The sequence below is a fragment of the Budorcas taxicolor genome, chromosome 11 (assembly GCF_023091745.1).
Source record: "Budorcas taxicolor isolate Tak-1 chromosome 11, Takin1.1, whole genome shotgun sequence".
Lineage (NCBI taxonomy): Eukaryota > Metazoa > Chordata > Mammalia > Artiodactyla > Bovidae > Budorcas > Budorcas taxicolor.
Genome location: NC_068920.1, coordinates 49,167,294 through 49,186,756, shown reverse-complemented (window position 1 = coordinate 49,186,756; position 19,463 = coordinate 49,167,294). Strand labels below are relative to the sequence as shown.

The 19,463-nt window shown below is 41.6% G+C and overlaps 1 protein-coding gene across 1 annotated transcript; it reads right to left on the bottom strand.

Moving 5' to 3' along the window:
- Positions 1–272: 272 nt before the first annotated feature.
- On the bottom strand, positions 273–18,270 carry PXT1 (peroxisomal testis enriched protein 1). The gene is made up of 3 exons (XM_052648211.1): positions 18,099–18,270; positions 7,269–7,399; positions 273–377 (listed from the first exon to the last, which is right to left on the bottom strand). The coding sequence occupies exons 1-3, from the start codon at positions 18,268–18,270 to the stop codon at positions 273–275; spliced, it is 408 nt and encodes a 135-aa protein (XP_052504171.1).
- Between the last annotated feature and the right edge of the window lie 1,193 nt (positions 18,271–19,463).

Below are 19,463 nucleotides of genomic sequence, written 5' to 3'. Positions count from 1 at the left end.
TCAGTGCTGGTGTCTCCTAAGCAGTAAGGCCTCCTGGGTTCCTAAGTTCCTTGGGCTCCACCATGAGACCATCACAGACGTCTCATCGCTGGTTGACCAATAAACAGACAAATGGCCAGTGGGTCCGCAGTTCTTCAACAAACCAGACAAAAGCAGCAACGATGGGTGACAAGGAGAGGAGGAGGAGAAGGGTCTTCTTTGCATCTGCCCCAGTGGGATTCATGTTTTCTCAGAGGGTAGCAGGAAGGCAGAGCCTGCCGCTTACGTTCCTTCTACATCAAATGGTTGTTCCAGAGAAAGCGCAGCAACATGTGAACTCCTCCAAAGAAAACGAAGACATAGTGAGCCAGGACAGCTCTGCCTTCTTGCTGAAAGTTCTGTTTAAAAAGGAAGCAAGAGAGGGAGGGTGAGTTTTCTTAAAAGGCGATAAAATAAGCCAAAGTTAGAAGTTCAGTATTAATATTAATTCAGTCAGTGCCACAAACTCGCTTCTCGTGCTGCTCCGTGAAGTGTCTGCGTGGAAGAATATCTTGGTCTGTTCGTGATGTCCGTACCATCCACACAACCTGGGGAAGTTTTCCTTTGGACATCTTTTTCCATCTTCACCATCAGCAAATTGGGCACTCTTTTCCAGGTTGATTAACCTCTTCCTCTGGCGTCCCAGAGCACTTTCTTAGTCCTCCCAAAGAACCAAGGGAGTCTGCTTTGGGGTTGAAGAATGGACTTTAGATGGTGAAGAAGGGGTGAGTGTGAGCATGGTTGGAAGCAAAGACCTCAGCAGGTTTCTGGTGCGTGCTCAGACGCTTCAATTGTGTCTGACTCTTTCAGCCCCATGGACTGTAGCCCACCAGCTCCTCTGTCCATAGGATTTTCCTGACAAGAATACTGGAGTGGGTTGCCATATCCCCTCCTCCAGGGGATCTTCCTGACCTAGAGATCAAACCTGCATCTCCTGTATTTCTTACATTGCAGGCAGATTCTTTACCACTGAGCCACTGGGGAAGCCCATAAGTAAATGCCACTGTAACTGGAAACCACGAAAGAACTTGTTTTTCCCTCTTATAATTGAAATCAATTTAAAAAATTGAGCGACTTTGACAGTGGTCCAGTGGTTCAGTGATTAAGACTGCGCTTCCACTGCAGGGGGCACAGGTTCAATCCCTACACAGGGAACTAAGATCCCACATGCCACGTGGCATGACCAAAAAATTAAAATTAAAAAATTTTTAATTAAAAAAAAATTGAATTTCCTTTCAGCAAAGCAGACAAGAAAATGTATAGAGCACTGAGTCAGATGCTCATATATTTAAATTCCAGTTTTGCCACTTAGTTGCTGAGTAACCTTGGATAGGTTATCTAATCTTGCTGAACCTCAAATGCTTCTCCTGATATACCGAGTCACTAATTCATAGAGTTATTTGGAAAATAAAATGAAACAAAGAAGAGTATCTCAGAGTACCTGAAAGAAAATGTTTAGTAAATGTTCATTTCCCATCTGTCCTTCTAACAGACTTAAGAAATTTCTTATACATTACTGTCAGGGTCCCAGAGAGAACAGATGACACACTAAAATTAGGATAATACAGTGTCGGATGAAGACACTTTACAAAAGTGGGGGGAGGAGGCATAAGAGTGGCATAACAGCAGAGTTATTGCCACTCCTAGGCCTATAGGGTGGACAAGGCAATGGCACCCCACTCCAGTGCTCTTGCCTGGAAAATCCCATGGACGGAGAAGCCTGGTGGGCTGCAGTCCATGGGGTCGCTAAGAATCGGACGCAACTGAGCGACTTCACTTTCACTTTTCACTTTCATGCACTGGAGAAGGAAATAGCAACCCACTCCAGTGTTCTTGCCTTGAGAATCCCAAGGACAGCGGAGCCTGGTGGGCTGCCGTCTACGGGGTCGCACAGAGTCAGACACGACTGAAGCGACTTAGCAGCAGCAACAGCAAGCCTATAGGGACAGGGAGGAGGCAGCTTCTAGGACCCAGGATAGAGTCTATGGAGAAAAATTTCAAAGCCATATTTAAGATCCTAAAAACATAGAAAGACTGTTTTAAAACATACTTTATAGCTAGGAAAATTACATGCCCCAGATTAAAAAAAAAACAGGTCCTTGAACCAAAACCCCTCAAAACTAGATGGCAAAATAGGTTGAGAATCAAGGCCTATTTGAAAACAAACAAACACTTGCTTAAGTGAAAAGAATAAGAAGTCAAGCTATGTGATAGCTTGAGGACAATCAATTCAGCACATAAAAATGCACCTTGGTGAGCTCCTTGCCAGGGAGTTCCAAGAGCAAGAATCAAAGTTTCTTTAAATACATCAAAAGCAGGAAGGCATCTGGAGAATCAATGAGACCACTTGATTAAACAAAGTATAAAATGTGAATAAATGATTGCATATGAAAGAAATATACTATACCAGATTCAATATTTTGTTAAAGTTACTTGAGTTAAGCTTGGAGGCAGCAGAGTAAAGCCTTTTAGCATTTTAGAGTCAAACTGAGGAGGAATTTTTAAAATTATTTTAAAAATATTCTGTGGTCTATTTGCCCAGCAATCCCACTGCTGGGCATACACACCGAGGAAACCAGAATTGAAAGAGACACGTGTACCCCAATGTTCATCGCAGCACTGTTTATAATAGCCAGGACATGGAAACAACCTAGATGTCCATCAGCAGATGAATGGATAAGAAAGCTGTGGTACATATACACAATGGAGTATTACTCAGCCGTTAAAAAGAATTCATTTGAATCAGTTCTGATGAGATGAATGAAACTGGAGCCGATTATACAGAGTGAAGTAAGCCAGAAAGAAAAACACCAATACAGTATACTAACACATATATATGGAATTTAGAAAGATGGCAATGACGACCCTGTATGCAAGGCAGGAAAAAAGACACAGATGTGTATAATGGACTTTTGGACTCAGAGGGAGAGGGAGAGGGTGGGATGATTCGGGAGAATGGCATTCTAACATGTATACTATCATGTAAGAATTGAATCGCCAGTCTATGTCTGACGCAGGATACAGCATGCTTGGGGCTGGTGCATGGGGATGACCCAGAGAGATGTTATGGGGAGGGAGGTGGGAGGGGGGTTCATGTTTGGGAACGCATGTAAGAATTAAAGATTTTAAAATTAAAAAAATAAAAAACTTAAAAAAAAATATTCTGTGGTCTATTTGAAGTGCTCTAAAAGACAATTTTGCAATACAAGAAAGATTACTTTAAAAGTCTAGGCCAAAGCCAGCTTTGTAAAACATTGCAAGGAAAACTAGGGTAGGTATAAGTATAGACACAGATCAATGGAATAGAATTGAGAGTCCAGAAATAAACCCCCAATTTATAGTCAGTTGATTTTTGACAAGGGTGCCAAGGCAATTCAGCAGGAAAAGAGTAGTACTCTTTTCAACAGATGTGCTATGACAACTTAATACCCATATACAAAAGAATGAAGATGAACTTATAACTCATACCATATATAAAAATTAGCTCCAAATGAGTCAAAGACCTAAATTTAAGAGCTAAAAGTCTAAAGCTCTTGAAAGAAAACATAGGCATAAAGCTTCATGATGATTTCTTAGATATGACCCAAAAGCACTAGCAACCAAAGGAAAATAGGTAAGCTGAAATTCATCAAATTTAAAAATTTTGCACTTCAAAGAACACTGTCAAGATGAAAGACAACCTTCAGAATGGGAGAAAATATTTGCAAATAACATATCTGATAAGGGACTTATATTCAGCATATATAAAGAACTGTGCTGCTGTGCTGTGCTGAGTCGCTTCAGTCATGTGTGCCTCTGTGACCCTATGGGCCGTAGGCCTCCAGGCCCCTCTGTCCATGGGATTCTCAGCAAGAATACTGGAGTTGCCATGCCCTCCTCCAGGGGATCTTCCTGACCCAGGGATCAAACCCACGTCTCTGACATCTCCTGCATTGGCAAGCGGGTTCTTTACCATTAGCACCACTTGGCAGGCCCATATAAAGAGCTCCTACAACTCAATAATTAAGACAACCCAATTTTAAAATGAAAAATCTGAATAGACATTTCTCCAGAGATTTATACAAATAACCAATAAGCACCTGAAAAGATGCACAACATTAACTATCAGGGAAGTGCAAATCAAACCCACAGTGTGCTTCTACTTCACACCCGCGAGTCTGGCTATAATCAAAGAGATAGTTAACTAATTTTGACAAGAATGTGGAAAAACAGGATCCCTCATACCTTGCTGGTGGGCCACAATGTAAAATAGTACAGCCACTTTGGAAAACAGTCTGGAAGTTTCTCAAAAAGTTAAAGTTGTCATATGACTCAGCAATTCCACTCCTATGTATGTTCTCAAAAAAACTGAAAACACTCATCTACACAAAAACTTCCGCACAGATGTCCATAGCATCATTATTTATAATAGTCAAAAAGTGGAAACAACCCAAACATTCAACAACTGATGAATAAACAAAGTGATATGTATACATACACTGGAATATTATTCATCAATAAAATGAAGCATTGATTCATGCTACCACATGGATGAACCTTGAAAAAAACACTGTGTTAAGTGAGAAGGGGATGACAAAGGATGAGATGGTTGGATGGCATCACTGACTCAATGGATGTGAGTTTGAGCAAGCTCCGGGAGTTGGTGCCCTGGCCTGCTGCAGTCCATGGGGTTGCAAAGAGTCGGACACGACTGAGCGACTGAACTGAACTGACGTGAAAGAAGTCAGACATAAAGACCACATATTATATTAGTCCCCTTATATGAAATTTCAGAATAGGCAAATCCAGAGAAACAGAACGTAGATTGGTGGGGCTGGAAGGAAAACGGGAGGAGATAAGAGCGGACTACTATTGGGTTTGCAGTATCTTACTGGGGTGATGAAACTGTTCTAAAATTGATTGTGATGATGGCTATACAACTCTATGAATAAACATAAAGCCACTATTATACTGTTTAAATGGATGAATTGTATGACATGTGAATTTTCTCAATAAAGTTTTTTTAAAGAAAAGTTAATTTATTAAGCTGCAGAGGTAAATTTAACACATAAGTAAATTATAGCTTAAAAGGTAAGGGGAAAAAAATCATTACCAAAAAAAAGGTAAGGGAAAGGAAGAAAAGGAAAATGGAAGCGGAGGTGACAGGGAGAAGTGGCTTCCTGATTGGGTTGAGATAAATGTAACAAATAGGTGGTTGTGATTTTTCCTACTCTGCTCTCTCCAGAGAAAAAATTAGAAGGAAGCAGGAGTATTCAGAGTGCTAGCTGATAAAGAAACAGAAAAGCTGAACTAAGGACTTGCCCGTAATTCATAAAGCACAGTCATCAGTGAAAACCGCAGAAGAAACTGGAGCATCGGAGGAAGGTGGAGAGTACCATGAATGCTCTGTAATAAATGATAAATGGCCAAGAAGTGTTCAACTCAAATAAGGCCAGAAACAAATTAAGTTGTTGGCTTTGATAACATATACTGATTATTTTCCATCGAATTATCTCACTCAGTGTTCAGAACAGTCTACTGGCTTCATTCTAAATATAAATCAGAACATGGCACTCTTTTACTCTCCCTCTCCAGAAGCTTCTCTTATAAACACTTAGGGTAAAACCCCAAAACCTTTTACCACCACTCCTAAGACAGAGGCCAGCCCCTGGACCTCAACACCCACCCTGCTCAGCCATTCTGGCCTCCTTGCTGCTCCTTACGCCTGTTTCTATGCCAAGGGCTTGGCACTCCCAGTTCCCTCTGTCTGGAACATTTTCTCCCCAGGTATTTCCCTGGCTCACTTCCAGTTTCTGCTCAAATATCACTGCCTCAGAGAAGCCTTTCCTGACGGCCCATTCAGAGTCATCTCCATCACTCAGTACCCCCAGCAGTCTAGTCATCTACTTCACCGTTTGTCCCTCTCCTACATTATGAGTCCTATGAGAGTAGGCTCATCTTCTGTCCTGCTCTCTGCCTGGAACTGAGTCTGGCATATAGGAAGCACTCAATAAATACTTGAGTGAACATGGTCTGTCAATACCTGGGACTGAGTCTGGCGCATAGTAGGTACTCAATAAATATTTGCATAATCAGTCTATCGGTATTTTATGTGATTGTTTCCTTCTTACTTTTAGTAACGTTACTGTTGGGACCTTCTGTTCTTGTTTTGTCTCCAGGAATGTTTTGTTTGAGGGGATGGCTGAGTCTGCCACATTTGAACCAGAGCATAAAAAGGGGCCTGGCATTCCCTGAGGTCAGCATGATGGCAGCAGCAGGGACAAAAAAGAAATCGCCGCAGGTGCTGGTCCTGTGATGAATTTAAGGGCAAGAAGTTGGGCTCTAAGGGTCAGCCACCTGTCCTAGCACAGAGCCCCACATGGTTATTCTCTTTCTGCTGCCAGTTACAGGTTGTTCTGGAGGAAAACTAAGTTGGCTGTGGATTTCATCACGCCTAAGATTTGGGCTTCCCTGGTGATTCAGCTGGTAAAGAATCTTCCTGCAATGCAGGAGACCAGGGTTGATCCCCGGGTCAGGAAGATCCCCTCGAGAAGGGAACAGCTACCCACTCCAGTATTCTTACCTGGAGAACTCCATGGACAGAGGAACCTGGCTGGCTACAGTCCATGGGATCACAAAGAGTCAGACATGACTGAGCGACTAACACTTTCACAGAATTTAAAACAGTAATCTTTCTGTTTTCCCTTATTATTTCTTATAATAATCAGGAGAAACAAAGAAATCAAGGAGAGCTGGGCTTAGAGCATAACCTGGGTTGGTTCAAGGAGGATAACCACAATCTAAGTCAAAGGTTCTCCTCCATGATGGAGCATTACATTCACCTGGACTCATCTCTCAAGGTGGAGCCCAGCATCTGTAGTTCTTAAAACTCCACAGGTGATTCTCACATGCATCCTAGTTTGAGAGTGTGAAGCAAAGTTTCTCACATTTATAACTCAGATCCCCGAGGGTGTGTGCAAAATGGTAAATTCTGATGCCAGAGCTGTGGGCTGGGGTTCAAGATTTTGCACATCTGATCAGCTGCCAAATAATGCTGATGCCACTGGTCCATGGACCAGTTTTTTGTGAGGCAAATGTGAGATCAAATACTGGCATTGGCTCAGGTTCTCAATTTTCAGATCTAATGCTTGGTAATCTGGACATTATTAATCCACGTGTTCTGCTAATTCCTGGGCATTCCAGCTACTTGGCAGACATTGTTCTGTTTGCTCTTTCCAGCTAGGCCCTTGCTGGGGAAATTTAAGTCTCACCTCTTGCACCATTCTCTGCTCAATGCTGTCCCCAATGTTTCTCAGCTGCACGGCCAACTTGTGAATTGTTTCCTCCTGGTGATGGTTCTGGCCAATACTATCCTCCTTGGGCTGAGAAGGTGGATTGTGATCTACATTGATAGAAAAAAGTTCAAAGAGATAACTGCATTAACTATCACTCACCACTAGTCACTTAAAACTGTCTTAGACAATGAGAGGAATGAAATCCCATCATCATAGTGATTATTAAAAGCAAAGCCTTGCAATGGAATAAATAGCTCTGTCCAGTAGAAATATAATTCAAGCTATATATAAATTTTAATTTTTCTAGTGGTAAAATTAGGTAAAAAATAATTTTAGTAATATATTTTACTTAAGACAGTATATCCAAAGTTCAGTTCAGTTCAGTCACTCAGTCGCATCCAACTCTGCGATCCCATGAACTGCAGCTCCGCCAGGCCTCCCTGTCCATCATCAACTCCTGGAGTTTACCCAAACTCATGTCCATTGAGTCGGTGATGCCATCCAGCCATCTCATCCTCTGTCGTCCCCTTCTCTTCCTGCCCCCAATCTCTCCCAGCATCAGGGTCTTTTCAAATGAGTCAGCTCTTCGTACCAGGTGGCCAAAGTATCGGAGATGCAGCTTCAAAATCAGTCCTACCAGTGAACACCCAGGTCTGATCTCCTTTAGGATGGACTGGTTGGATCTCCTTGCAGTCCAAGGGACTCTCAAGAGTCTTCTCCAACACCACAGTTCAAAAGCATCAATTCTTTATACACTCTCACATCCAAAGTATTATAACATATAATCAATATAAAATTATTAGTGATATGTTTTGCACTTTTTAAGCTTTCAAAATCCAGTGTTTATTTTATACTTGCAACACATCTCAATCCAGATATTAACTAATTTCATTGGAAAACCTTGTATTTTATTTCATGAAGTGTTGATTTGTATTTAGATTTAATGAAGTTTACAATTAAAAAGTAAATTCATATATCCAAGTTGTTCCACACATACCTAAAACTTGTCCAACAACTAAATCAAGTATCAGTTTTTTAAACTTAATTAAAATTTTTAAAAAACTTAAAATTCAGTTCCTCAATTGCACTGGCCACATTTCAAGTGCTCTATTATATTCCAATACTGAATTTTTAATATCCAAAAGGAAAAATTATCTCACTTTATGTTGAAAATTGTGTGGATATATATATATCCACATAAAATTCTAAAAATAAAACTGTCATCTAAATGACCTAGTGGGGAATTTGGAAAAATCTCATCGTTAATCTTTTCAAAAGAATAATTCCTTCTTAAAGCAAATAACAAGCCTCGGTGTATTGGGACTTTAAAAAATGTTCTATCAACATACAAAAGGTTCTTTCTGTTGCACTTAGGAAAACTTTCAAGCAAATATGACTTTAAGGTTTTGTAAGTGCTTTTCCACTGCCAGCTATAACGTGAATATTTTATTGTCTCAGATGATGGTCATCTTTTTATAATCTTGATTTCATTTAATAAAAAAGAGAGATCTAGGGCCTTCTGGTATAAAACTGAGCACAAGCATTGGCCTTTCCATTTCTCCTAGTCCCTCCCAAGACCTCACCAAAATGAAAGTATAAAAAAGAGTAAAACTGCAACAGTGAAAAGAATGGGAAGCAAAGTCAACAGCAGATGAGAGATCTATACGTGTTTCTAGAAGGCAGAAAGAAGAAAAGACAAGATATAGACGAGTGAGCCAGAAAGAGAAAGTGCCAAGAACCCAGGATAGGAAGCCCCTTCACTCACCAGGACGTGGAAGCTGGAAAAGGGAAGCCTGCCATTGGCTGATGAGGATCTACTGTCCCGCTTGGCGCCCTTGGCAACCCCAGCCCACTGGACCCATCAGATTTCAGGTGGAAAATCCAGACCACTCTTCTCCAACAGGAGAACGAATCTTGTGGAGAGAGCTAAAACTTCTTTATGAATGTTGGTGCCTTGTTCTGGCATTTGAGGGCTGTGGAGCCAGAAAGTCAGCTCCCCTAACTCATCACCCTAAAACTCCCCCAGTTCAGACCCCCTGTTTGAGTCCCCATTCAGTGAGGAGCCCTGGGAAGCAGTGAGGCATAGTGGTAAGATTCTGAAGCCAAATCATTTGGGTTCAAATGTAAAATCTATAGATAAAACTGTGTAACCTGGGAAAGTTATTTAATCTCTCTATGCCTTTGTTTCCTCAACTGTAAAATGGGAATGGTACTATCTTATTTTATCAATTCTAAGATTTTATAATGCCTCCAAGAATATGTTTTATAGTCTATGGCATGTCATATTCCAACAGCATTGTTTATTTCCTTAGTAGGAAACAAAATTATAGTACATTTTACAATTGATGGAATTAAACTTAATGAGCAGAGAAGGAAATGGCAACCCACTCCAGCATTCCTGCCTGGAGAATTCCATGGACAGAGGAGCATGGTGGGATACGGTCCATGGGGTCACAGAGTCAGATATGACTGAGCACACAGCACAAACTTAATAAGATACCATAGTAACTACCTTGTAGAGGGGTTGTTGAAATGATTGAGTTAATACATTTAACCTGTGCAGGACCACACCTGGAATATGGATAAATGCTATATGAGTGAGTTAACTGGTCAGTATTTTTTTTTTTTTTAAATAACAGAAGATCACCAGGCAACTGAGAAGAACCATAGTATGAAAGAGAAATACCAGATAAACAAACAAAATAGTGATCCTGAAGAAAACAGATGTAATTCAGGAAACAGAAGAGAATGTTTGCAAGTTCTAATGTATATCTTTAGAGTGATTTAAGAAAATATTACATTTAGCGACTTCCCTGGCGATCCAGTGATTAGGACTCACCTTCCCCAGGGGTTGTGGGTTTGATCCCTGGTCAGGGAGCTAGGATCCCACAGGCCTGTGGCCAAAAAACAAAACATAAAAACAGAAGCAATATCATAACAAATTCAATAAAGACGTTTAAAAAATGGTCCACATCAAAAACAAAATCTTTATTTAAAAAAAGAAAGAAAATATTACATTTAGGAAACAAAAGAAAATGCTATGAAAAAAGATTAAACCTACAACAAAATCTTTCAGTTTTTAAAAATATGATTGCTAAAATTAAAAATACAATTGACTGTCTGAGAAAAGAAAATCACTCAGAAAAAAAATCAGAATTTTTAAATAGGCGAGATAAGATAGGTGATATACAGAACCAATCTGGAAAGACCAGCACCAGATTAGTAAGAGTCACAGAAAGAAACAGAGGAGGAAAATTGTTAAACAGCATAAGACAGCTTCCCAGCACAAACTTCAGACTAGAACATCTCACCAAGAAAAAAGCCCCACCAAATTCTCAGGACAACAAAAGGGGAAATAAAATCCTCACCTCTGGACCATACTGACATTTCAAAAGATGTCATTTTGACTAAAGATGCTAAAGATCTCCAAAGAGAAACATGGGTTAGTTTGATGACTGACTTCCCATCAGTAATGGATTCTAGAATCTAGTAGAACAATTAATACCCTCAAGAATTTTTATTTTTTATTTTTTTGGTCATGCCACATGCTTTGCAAGATCTTAGTTCCCTGACCACAGAGGTTGAACCCTGGCCCTTGGCAGTGAAAGCATCAAGTCCTAACCACAACCACGAGGAATTCCCACCCTCGAGGATTTTATAAAAAATTCTCTTCAACCTAGAAGTTTCCGCCCACCTAATTCTCGATAATTTGTGAGAGGTGAATAAAGACATCTGCAGACATGCAAGGACTCAGGAAGTTGTTTTCCCATAAACAATTTCTTAGGAAGCCTCTTGAGGAGGTTTTCCAGTGAAACAGAGTATGACTAAATCAAGGGGAAAACAAAAATCACCGAAAGGTGGATCCAACGCTGGGAAGGGAAGTCCCAGGATGACAGGCCCAGATAGTGATGAGATTGGAACAAGAGAACAGCTCTAGAAGGGAAGTCCCCAAGGAAAGGGAGATTTGATCGAAAACATAGCACGATTGAAAATTTGGGAAACTTGTAGATATCATAACTACAAATCGTGTCAGCAGCGGAGGAGAGGCAGTGAGAAAGTTCAGAAAACAAAGGTAATACAGAAAGTTTATGGTGCAAATGAGAAGCCAATTAAGATGTGGCTTAAGTTTAAAGATTTCCTTTAAAGCTTTAAGCTTAATTGATAGCTCAGTTGGTAAAGAATCCGCCTGCAATGCAGGAGACCCCAGTTCGATTCCTACTAATAGCTCAGTTGGTAAAGAATCTGCCTGCAATGTAGGAGACTCCAGTTTGATTCCTCGTTTGGGAAGATCCGCCTGGAGAAGGAATAGGGTCGCAAAGAGTCGGACTCGACTGAGCAACTGTCACTTCCATGACCCACTACTTGTAGATCTGGATTATGTAAACTGTCAACAATCCATCCTTTAATGTACAGCATACTGTCTCAAAACCATACGTAACTGTGCTTTGACCTTTAATGGACAGAACAGTTCTCAGAGTTTTCTGAGAGGCTATTCCAGGGTTATAATCTTCAGTTTCAGAGAAGGCAATGGCACCCCACTCCAGTACTCTTGCCTGGAAAATCCCATGGGCGGATGAGCCTGGTAGGCTGCAGTCCGTGGGGTCGCTAAGAGTAGGACACGACTGGGCGACTTCACTTTCACTTTTCACTTTCATGCCTTGGAGAAGGAAATGACAATCCACTCCAGTGTTCTTGCTTGGAGAATCCCAGGGATGGGGGAGCCTGGTGGGCTGCCTTTTATGGGGTCACATAGAGTCGGACATGATTGAAGCGACTTAGCAGCAGTAGCAGCAGCAATCTTCAATTTGGCTCAAAATAAAATTTCTGTTTCTTTCTTAGACCAACTGATCAACTTTTTTTGTTGGCACTCAGCCTGATTTAAGCAATCACAGCTTTAATCCACTATTTCATTACTTGGAGATGTTTATTCTCAGGGAAAATCACTTCAGTACCTACGAACTTGATTGGTGGTAGCGACCACTCCTGAATCCCAGAGCCTTAGGAGAATGTGAAGAGTATTTGCATAGAAATGAATCGCCAGTCTATGTTCGATACAGGATACAGGATGCTTGGGGCTGGTGCATGGGGATGATCCAGAGACATGATATGGGGTGGAAGGTGGGAGGGGGGGTTCAGGATTGGGAACTCATGTACACCCGTGGCGGATTCATGTCAATGTATGGCAAAACCAATACAGTATTGTAAAGTAAAATAAAGTAAAAATAAAAATTTTAATAAATAAATAAATAAAAATAGAAAAAAAAAGAGTATTTGCATAACCTTTTACCTTTGTAACATAGCAAGTGGAGAGAAGAAAGGGCAACTGAGTGGGGAGACCTTCCAAATGAGTATCATCAACTTCAAAATGGGTTTAGGACCAGCCCTACCTGTGCCAATCAAAAGCATGATGATTTGCAACTATCATTTTAACTGACTGTCATCTGGGAAGTACAAAATCTAGTATCTTCAGTATGAAGATGGAATGCAAGTTGGGTAAGTTCCAGTAATGGACGCTGGGAGAAATGGAGCTATAAGAATGCTAACAAGCCTTGGGTATTTCAGCTGGGTAGACAAAGGGGCAGAGAAGGAAGGACCTAGAGATAGAACACAACAGAAGACTGTGCTCAAAGCAAGAAGTGTGTTTTGTATTCTGGAACTCAGCATAACAACTATTCGTATTTCGTGCATGTCTGAACAATTAACTGGTGAAACACTTGCAGCGTGGCAAATGCGTGTGTGCTCAGTCATGTCCAACTCTTTTTGACCCCATGGACTGTAACCTGCTGGGCTCCTCTGTCCATGGGATTTTCCAGTTGTGGATACTGGAGTGGGTTGCCATTTCCTCCTCCAGGGGATATTCCTGACCCAGGGATCAAACCCACATCTCTTGAGTCTCCTACATTGGCAGGTGTGTTCTTTACCACTAGCACCATCTGGGAAGCCCAAAATAACAGAGATGATACTGCATATGAGATGTGTGTATCAGCATACTTACCTATTGGATACACATTGTCTATGTCAGTAATTATGGGTCACCGTTACTCCCTAAGAACTTAGAATTAAAAGAAAAGAGTATTTTCTGAGAACTTAGAGGCAAGATCAGTGTATGTTTAGTGGAAATGGGTGAGATGAGCAGTCATCGAAGGGGAAAGGCTACTAGCTCTCCCTTGCCCAAGCCATTCCCTCTCCCTGCAACTTGCACCCTCCTTAACCCCCTCAGGTCTCAGTCCAGGGTTACGTCTCCAGGGAAGCCTTCTCTAACCTCCCTCCTAGGCCAAAGCCCCATTATAGCATCTGGACCTCTTAGCACCCTATCATATTACATTTAACATTGGTATATGTGATTGACTGCTATCTGCCTTCTTTACCTGACCATCTGTGCCAGGAAGGAAGGGGCTGTTGCTGTTTTTGTTTATTATTGTCACCCAAGTATGTAATGCAGTGCCTAAAATACAGTTGGCCCTAGTATTTTTTATTTTTTATTTTTGTATTTTTTAAAATGAATAAAAAAAGTCAATGTGTCCATCTAGAGGAGGAAAGAGAGAGATGGTGAGCCTTAGGAGCACCAAAAAAAGAAAAAAGCATAAATGAGCATCCAAGGGACTTTCCTGGTGGTCCAGTGGTTAAGAATCTGTCTGCCAGTGCAGGGGTCCAGGGTTGATCCCTGGTCTGGGAACTAAGATCCGACATGCCATGGAGCAACTAAGCCCATGCACCACAACTACTGAGCCCTTGTGCCCTGGAGCCCATGCTTGGCAACAAGAAGCAGGCACTGTGACCGGAAGCCCATGCACCACAACTAGAGAGTAAAAAATAAATATATTATATATATATATTATATATATATATATATATATAATGAACACCCGAGTGTTGCCGGAAGGGGGACCCTGGGGGGCCCCCCTTTCTGCAATACAAGCACTCTCAGAAGCAGGAAGAAGCTGAAAACTGGACCCTCTTCTGACTTCTACAATTAATATATCCCATTTACACTACCTATATATCTATGAGTGTCTCTGTGTTAGTTGCTCAGTTGTGTCCAACTCTTTGTGACCCCATGGACTTTAGATCACCAGGCTCTTCTGTCCATGGTATTCTCCAGGCAAGAATACTGAAGTGGGTTGCCATTCCCTTCTCTGGAGAATCTTCCTGACCCAGGGGTTGAACCTGGGTCTCCTTCATTGCTGACAGACTCTTTTTCGGCCACACCCCACACCTTGTGAGATCTCAGTTCTCCGACCAGAGACTGAACCCGGGCTTCTTGCATTGGGAAGTGCAGAGTCCTGTTGGATGCCAGGAAATTTTTCTATGTGTGTGTATATATGTCTGCCCTTTCCTATCAATAGAGAAGGAAATGGCAACCCACTCCAGTATTCTTGCCTGGAAAACCCCATGGACAGAGAAGCCCGGCCAGCTGTAGTCCACAGGTCACAAAGTCGGACGTGACTGAGTGCACACACTTTTCCTATCAATACTTTTTACATTTTTAGAAGTGGGCAGGGCCTCTTTCCACTTTTAATCATTTTTGTTTTCCCAAGAGTGTCCAATTTATCTTAAACGATGTATCAGGACGGTTGCTCTGGACTTCTCCAAATCCTATGCACCTCCTCAACTTTTCTAAGTGTCTTTTAGTTGTACATGGGCTTCCCAGGTGGTGCTACTGATAAAGAATCCTGACAATGCAGGAGACCCAAGAGATGCAGGTTCGATCCCTGGGCTGGGAAGATCCCCTAAAGGAGGAAACGGCAACCTACCTATTCCAGTATTACTGCCTGGAAAAACCCCATGGACAGAGGAGCATGGTGGACTATAGTCGGGGTTGCAAAGAGTTGGACACAACTGAGCACAGGTGTATGCGTGTGCACACACACACATTCTGCATACAAATACTAAGGGTTCCTCCTCCCCCAGCACCAAACAGATATGTTCAAATGGCTAGTGTTCAGTTCAGTTGCTCAGTAGTGTCTAGCTCTTTGCGAGCCTATGGACTGCAGCATGGCCAGGCTTCCCTGTCCATCACCAACTCCTGGAGCTTGCCCAAACTCATGTCCATCCAGTCAGTGATGCCATCCAACCATCGCATCCTCTCTAGTCCCCTTCTCCTCCTGCCTTCAATCTTTCCCAGAATCAGGGTGTTTTCCAAGGAGTCAGTTCTTCGCACCAGGTGGCCAAAGTATTGGAGTTGCAGCATCAGTCCTCCCAATGACTATTCAGGACTGATTTCCTTTAGGATTGACTGGTTTGATCTCCTTGCAATCCAAGGGACTCTCAAGAATCTTCTCCAACACCACAGTTCAAAAGCATCAAATCTTTGGTGCTCAGCTTTCTTTATAGTCCAACTCTCACATCCATACCGTAGCTTTGACTAGACAGACTTTTGTCAGCAAAATAACATCTCTGCTTTTTGATATGCTGTCTAGGTTAGTCATAGCTTTTCTTCCAAGGAGCAAGCGTCTTTTACTTTCATGGCTGCAGTCACCACACGCAGTGATTTTGGAGCCCAAGAAAATAGTCTGTCACTGTTTCCATTGTTTCCCTATCTATTTGCCATGAAGTAATGGGATCAGATGCCATGATCTTAGTTTTCTGAATGTTGAGTTTTAAGCCAGCTTTTTCACTCTCCTTTTTCACTTTCATCAAGAGAATACCCCAAAGTAACAGGTAAGTTTGGGCTTTAACCGGTCACTTTCCAGCCAACAATGGCTTGTGATTTTCATTTTCAGTCTGTATTGCAGCCTGGGACAAAAGCACTAAGAGGAGAAAGGGATCTTCTCAATCAGCTTCTTCATTAAGAGTTCGCTCTATCTAATTTATCTAACCTATCTAATCTATCTTTGTCATCCGTCCATCCATCCAATCAGGTGCCCAGCAGGAGAGCTTCCCAGGGTCCTCCACGCGACCAACCACACCTGGATGACTGCGGGTTCAGGGTTCTCCTCAGACGCACTGCCCAGACCCCGTCGTCGGCCGGAAAAACCCTTGGGGCGGGGCTGGCAGTAGAGGTCACGTGAGCGGCTGTGACCAATGGGAAGTGCACACGGCGCGGTGTGCCCAGAGGGGGTCTCCGGCGCCGGGGGGTGGCGCCCCTTGTTCGTTACTACTACTAAGTCGTGTCAGTCGTGTCCGACTCTGTGCGACCCCACAGACGGCAGCCCACCAGGCTCCCCCGTCCCTGGGATCCTCCAGGCAAGAACACTGGAGTGGGTTGCCATTTCCTTCTCCAGTGCTTGAAAGTGAAAGTGAAAGCGCTCAGTCACGTCCGACTCTTCGCGACCCCATGGACTGCAGTCTACCAGGCTCCTCCGTCCATGGGATTTTCCAGGCGAACTTGTTCGCTACCTGCTTCAAATCCGATTGAGAGGGAGGGAGACTAGGTCTTCGGGGTATACCACCAGGCCCCTCCAGTGACCCTGGCTTTAGCGTTCTCGACGTCATAACAACTCAGTGTCCCTCACAATGCCCCCTTCAGTCTGCGCGTCCCCATTCCTTCAGCGATAAAAGAGGAGAAACACGACGCTTCTTGCTGAGCCTGTGAGGGAAGGAAATGGGAGCCGGGGTGGGGCGCGGCTTCTGGCCGCTACCGCCTCTGACTGGGCGGTAACCGGCGGCCGTGGCTTGCACTGTTGGCGCACCAGACAAAAATGCCAGACACAAAGATTTTACATACGTAGTAAAATGAGAACTCTATGCAAAAAAAAAAATATATATATATATATATATGCAGATTAGGCTGTTGGCTGTCACTGTAACTTAGTAGCATTAGTAATTCTTCACCCTTCTGCTTTTTTTGAGGTGAAACTAATTAGGAAAGCTTTTGGGGTAAATGTGGCAACCGCCCACAGTGCACCTCAGTTTCATAAGGATCGGTGAGGATTAAGTAATACAGTGAGTGTGAAACCATTGGAAAAGTCTTGCAGTAAAAGACAAGTTCTACAATAGTGCGCGGCTTTGTGAATATACTAAAAGCTTCTGAACTGTGTGCTTTAGAAGTGTGAACTTTACGGTACGAGTCACATCTCAACTTAGAAAAGCGAAATGTATGTTCTATAAGGTAATCATAGGTGACACAGTCTCGGGTTTGGAGATATCATTGTTGACACCTGTCCAGATGAAAATTCAAAATTTTGGTCAGTTGAGTTCTTTTTAGAAAATGGATACCATATTTGATGTGGCGGCCAGAGTCTCATTAGGATGCTTGAAATTTCCGCTTTCTTAGTGGCATGTAATTCTTTTAAAGTGGAAAATAGTTTGAGATTAATTTAAATCCTTTCAGGTGTCTAGCATGTTTTTAATCTAAAAGTCTAAAACCACATGCATTTAACTCTAACATTCTTTAATGCTTTTTCAAACACAGCACTTTAATTTTCCAACATTTTGGGACATTTAGGAATCATACATTTTTGAAAAACAAAATTTCAAGTTTATCTTTCCCTCATGTTCTTTCCTATATTGACAATATCAAGAAGGAACCTACACTGAATTTTCCCTACCTCAACAATGCAGACATTTTCAGGTCAAGTTTAAAGGTATATTTTTTATTAAAAGATGAATTTGATCTATTTTAGTGAATTTGGGATCATCTTAATTAGTTGTCACATCAGTGATTCAGAGCTAAAAGAAACTAGGAGGTTTATACCATGAAGCAAAGTCAGTTTTAGATTTTTACTATGTAAGAACTTCGATGAATAGATTTACACTACTTCTTAATGTTTAAATACTCCAGTGCCCAATTTTATATCTTCAGTACCAGGAAAAATACAAGCTAAATAGAATATTTAACTTAGTTTAATACAAATAATATCTTACCTGGGTTCCTTGACATGGCTGAAACTGGCTGGGAGCTGACAAGTTGGGTCATGTAAACATTCTGAAAACTGTATTTCACCCACAGTGATTTGCAACAATTTGTTACATTGGGAGAGGGATTCAGAAGTTCTTTAGGTTCATAAACAATGGCATCATGTTTTTTCTTCTTCATGTGTTTTTCCTGTTAAAAATATTTTCAGAGGATTTCTCCCATTTCTCAGTATATATTTGGTATGATAAATGAATACTGATATTTTAACACAAACAGCTTTTATTCCATATATAAAAAGATTTTGCATTTGGATGGAAGATGGAACAGGGTGATCTGTAAGTTCTTTTTCAACTGAAGTAAACATCTATGTTGTTTGGTCTTTAGATCTGATACATTACCCTGTATCCTCATCTCCCAGCAGTTTCTCGTCATCTTAATAGTTACATTCCATCCAGGGAACAGTCTTAAATTAGTACACATAGAAGAGAGACAAATTATTAATAGTATAGCCAAAAGAAAAATAGATTTAAAAAACCTAGACAGGTGGGGAAGATTGGAGATGGAATATATTCTTCTTCCTACTGCAGGGGGTGTGTGTGTGTGTATTTCCTCCCCAGAATGGCTCTTGCATTCCCTCTTTAATACTCCATATACACACAGTCCATCTCTGCAGACGCCAATGAAGGCTATTCTTTGCACACTCCTCCCTTTTCTTCTAATATTAAACCACCAATCGGAGAAGGCGATGGCACCCATTCCAGTACTCTTGCCTGGAAAATCTCAGGGACGGGGGAGCCTGGTGGGCTGCTGTCTGTGGGGTCACCCAGAGTCGGACACGACTGAAGCGACTTAGCAGCAGCAGCAGCAGTAAAGCACCAATCCAGTAAGTTGAAGAATGGATGATTTTCATTGTCTATCAGTGTACTTACTTATCTTATCTTAAAGGTTGGCCACAGAGTTTGACTTGCTATTTTACCTTCTAAATCTAAGCAGTTAACAGAAAATCAAAGAATGACTGAGAGGTCAAACCATAAAAAAACAACTAAAGGTAGCAGAGGAGGCCTTCTGAAGCATTGCATCAGTACTGTCCAATAAAAATATGTGAAACACATATGTAACATTAAGTTTTCTAGTAGATACATTAAAAAGTGAAAGGGAATAGGTAAAATGAATTTTAATGATATGTTTTATTTAACCAAATGTATCCCTAAATAAATTTCAGTGTTATCGTTTCCACAGGTAGTCAATATAAAACTTAATGAAATATTTTATATTCTCATTAGTGTACATCTTCAAAACCTGGTATATATTTTACAGTGCATCTCAGTTCAAATTAGCCACACTTTGGGCACTCAGTAGCTACATTTGGCCAG

Coding starts and splice junctions, on each gene's coding strand:
- PXT1 (XM_052648211.1), bottom strand. CDS start 18,270: ATGAAGAAGAAAAAACATGATGCCATTGTTTATGAACCTAAAGAACTT. Junction 7,400..18,098: donor AGCCATGTCAAGGAACCCAG/GTAAGATATTAT, acceptor CTATCAATGTAG/ATCACAATCCACCTTCTCAG. Junction 378..7,268: donor AGCAGAGAATGGTGCAAGAG/GTGAGACTTAAA, acceptor CTTTTTAAACAG/AACTTTCAGCAAGAAGGCAG.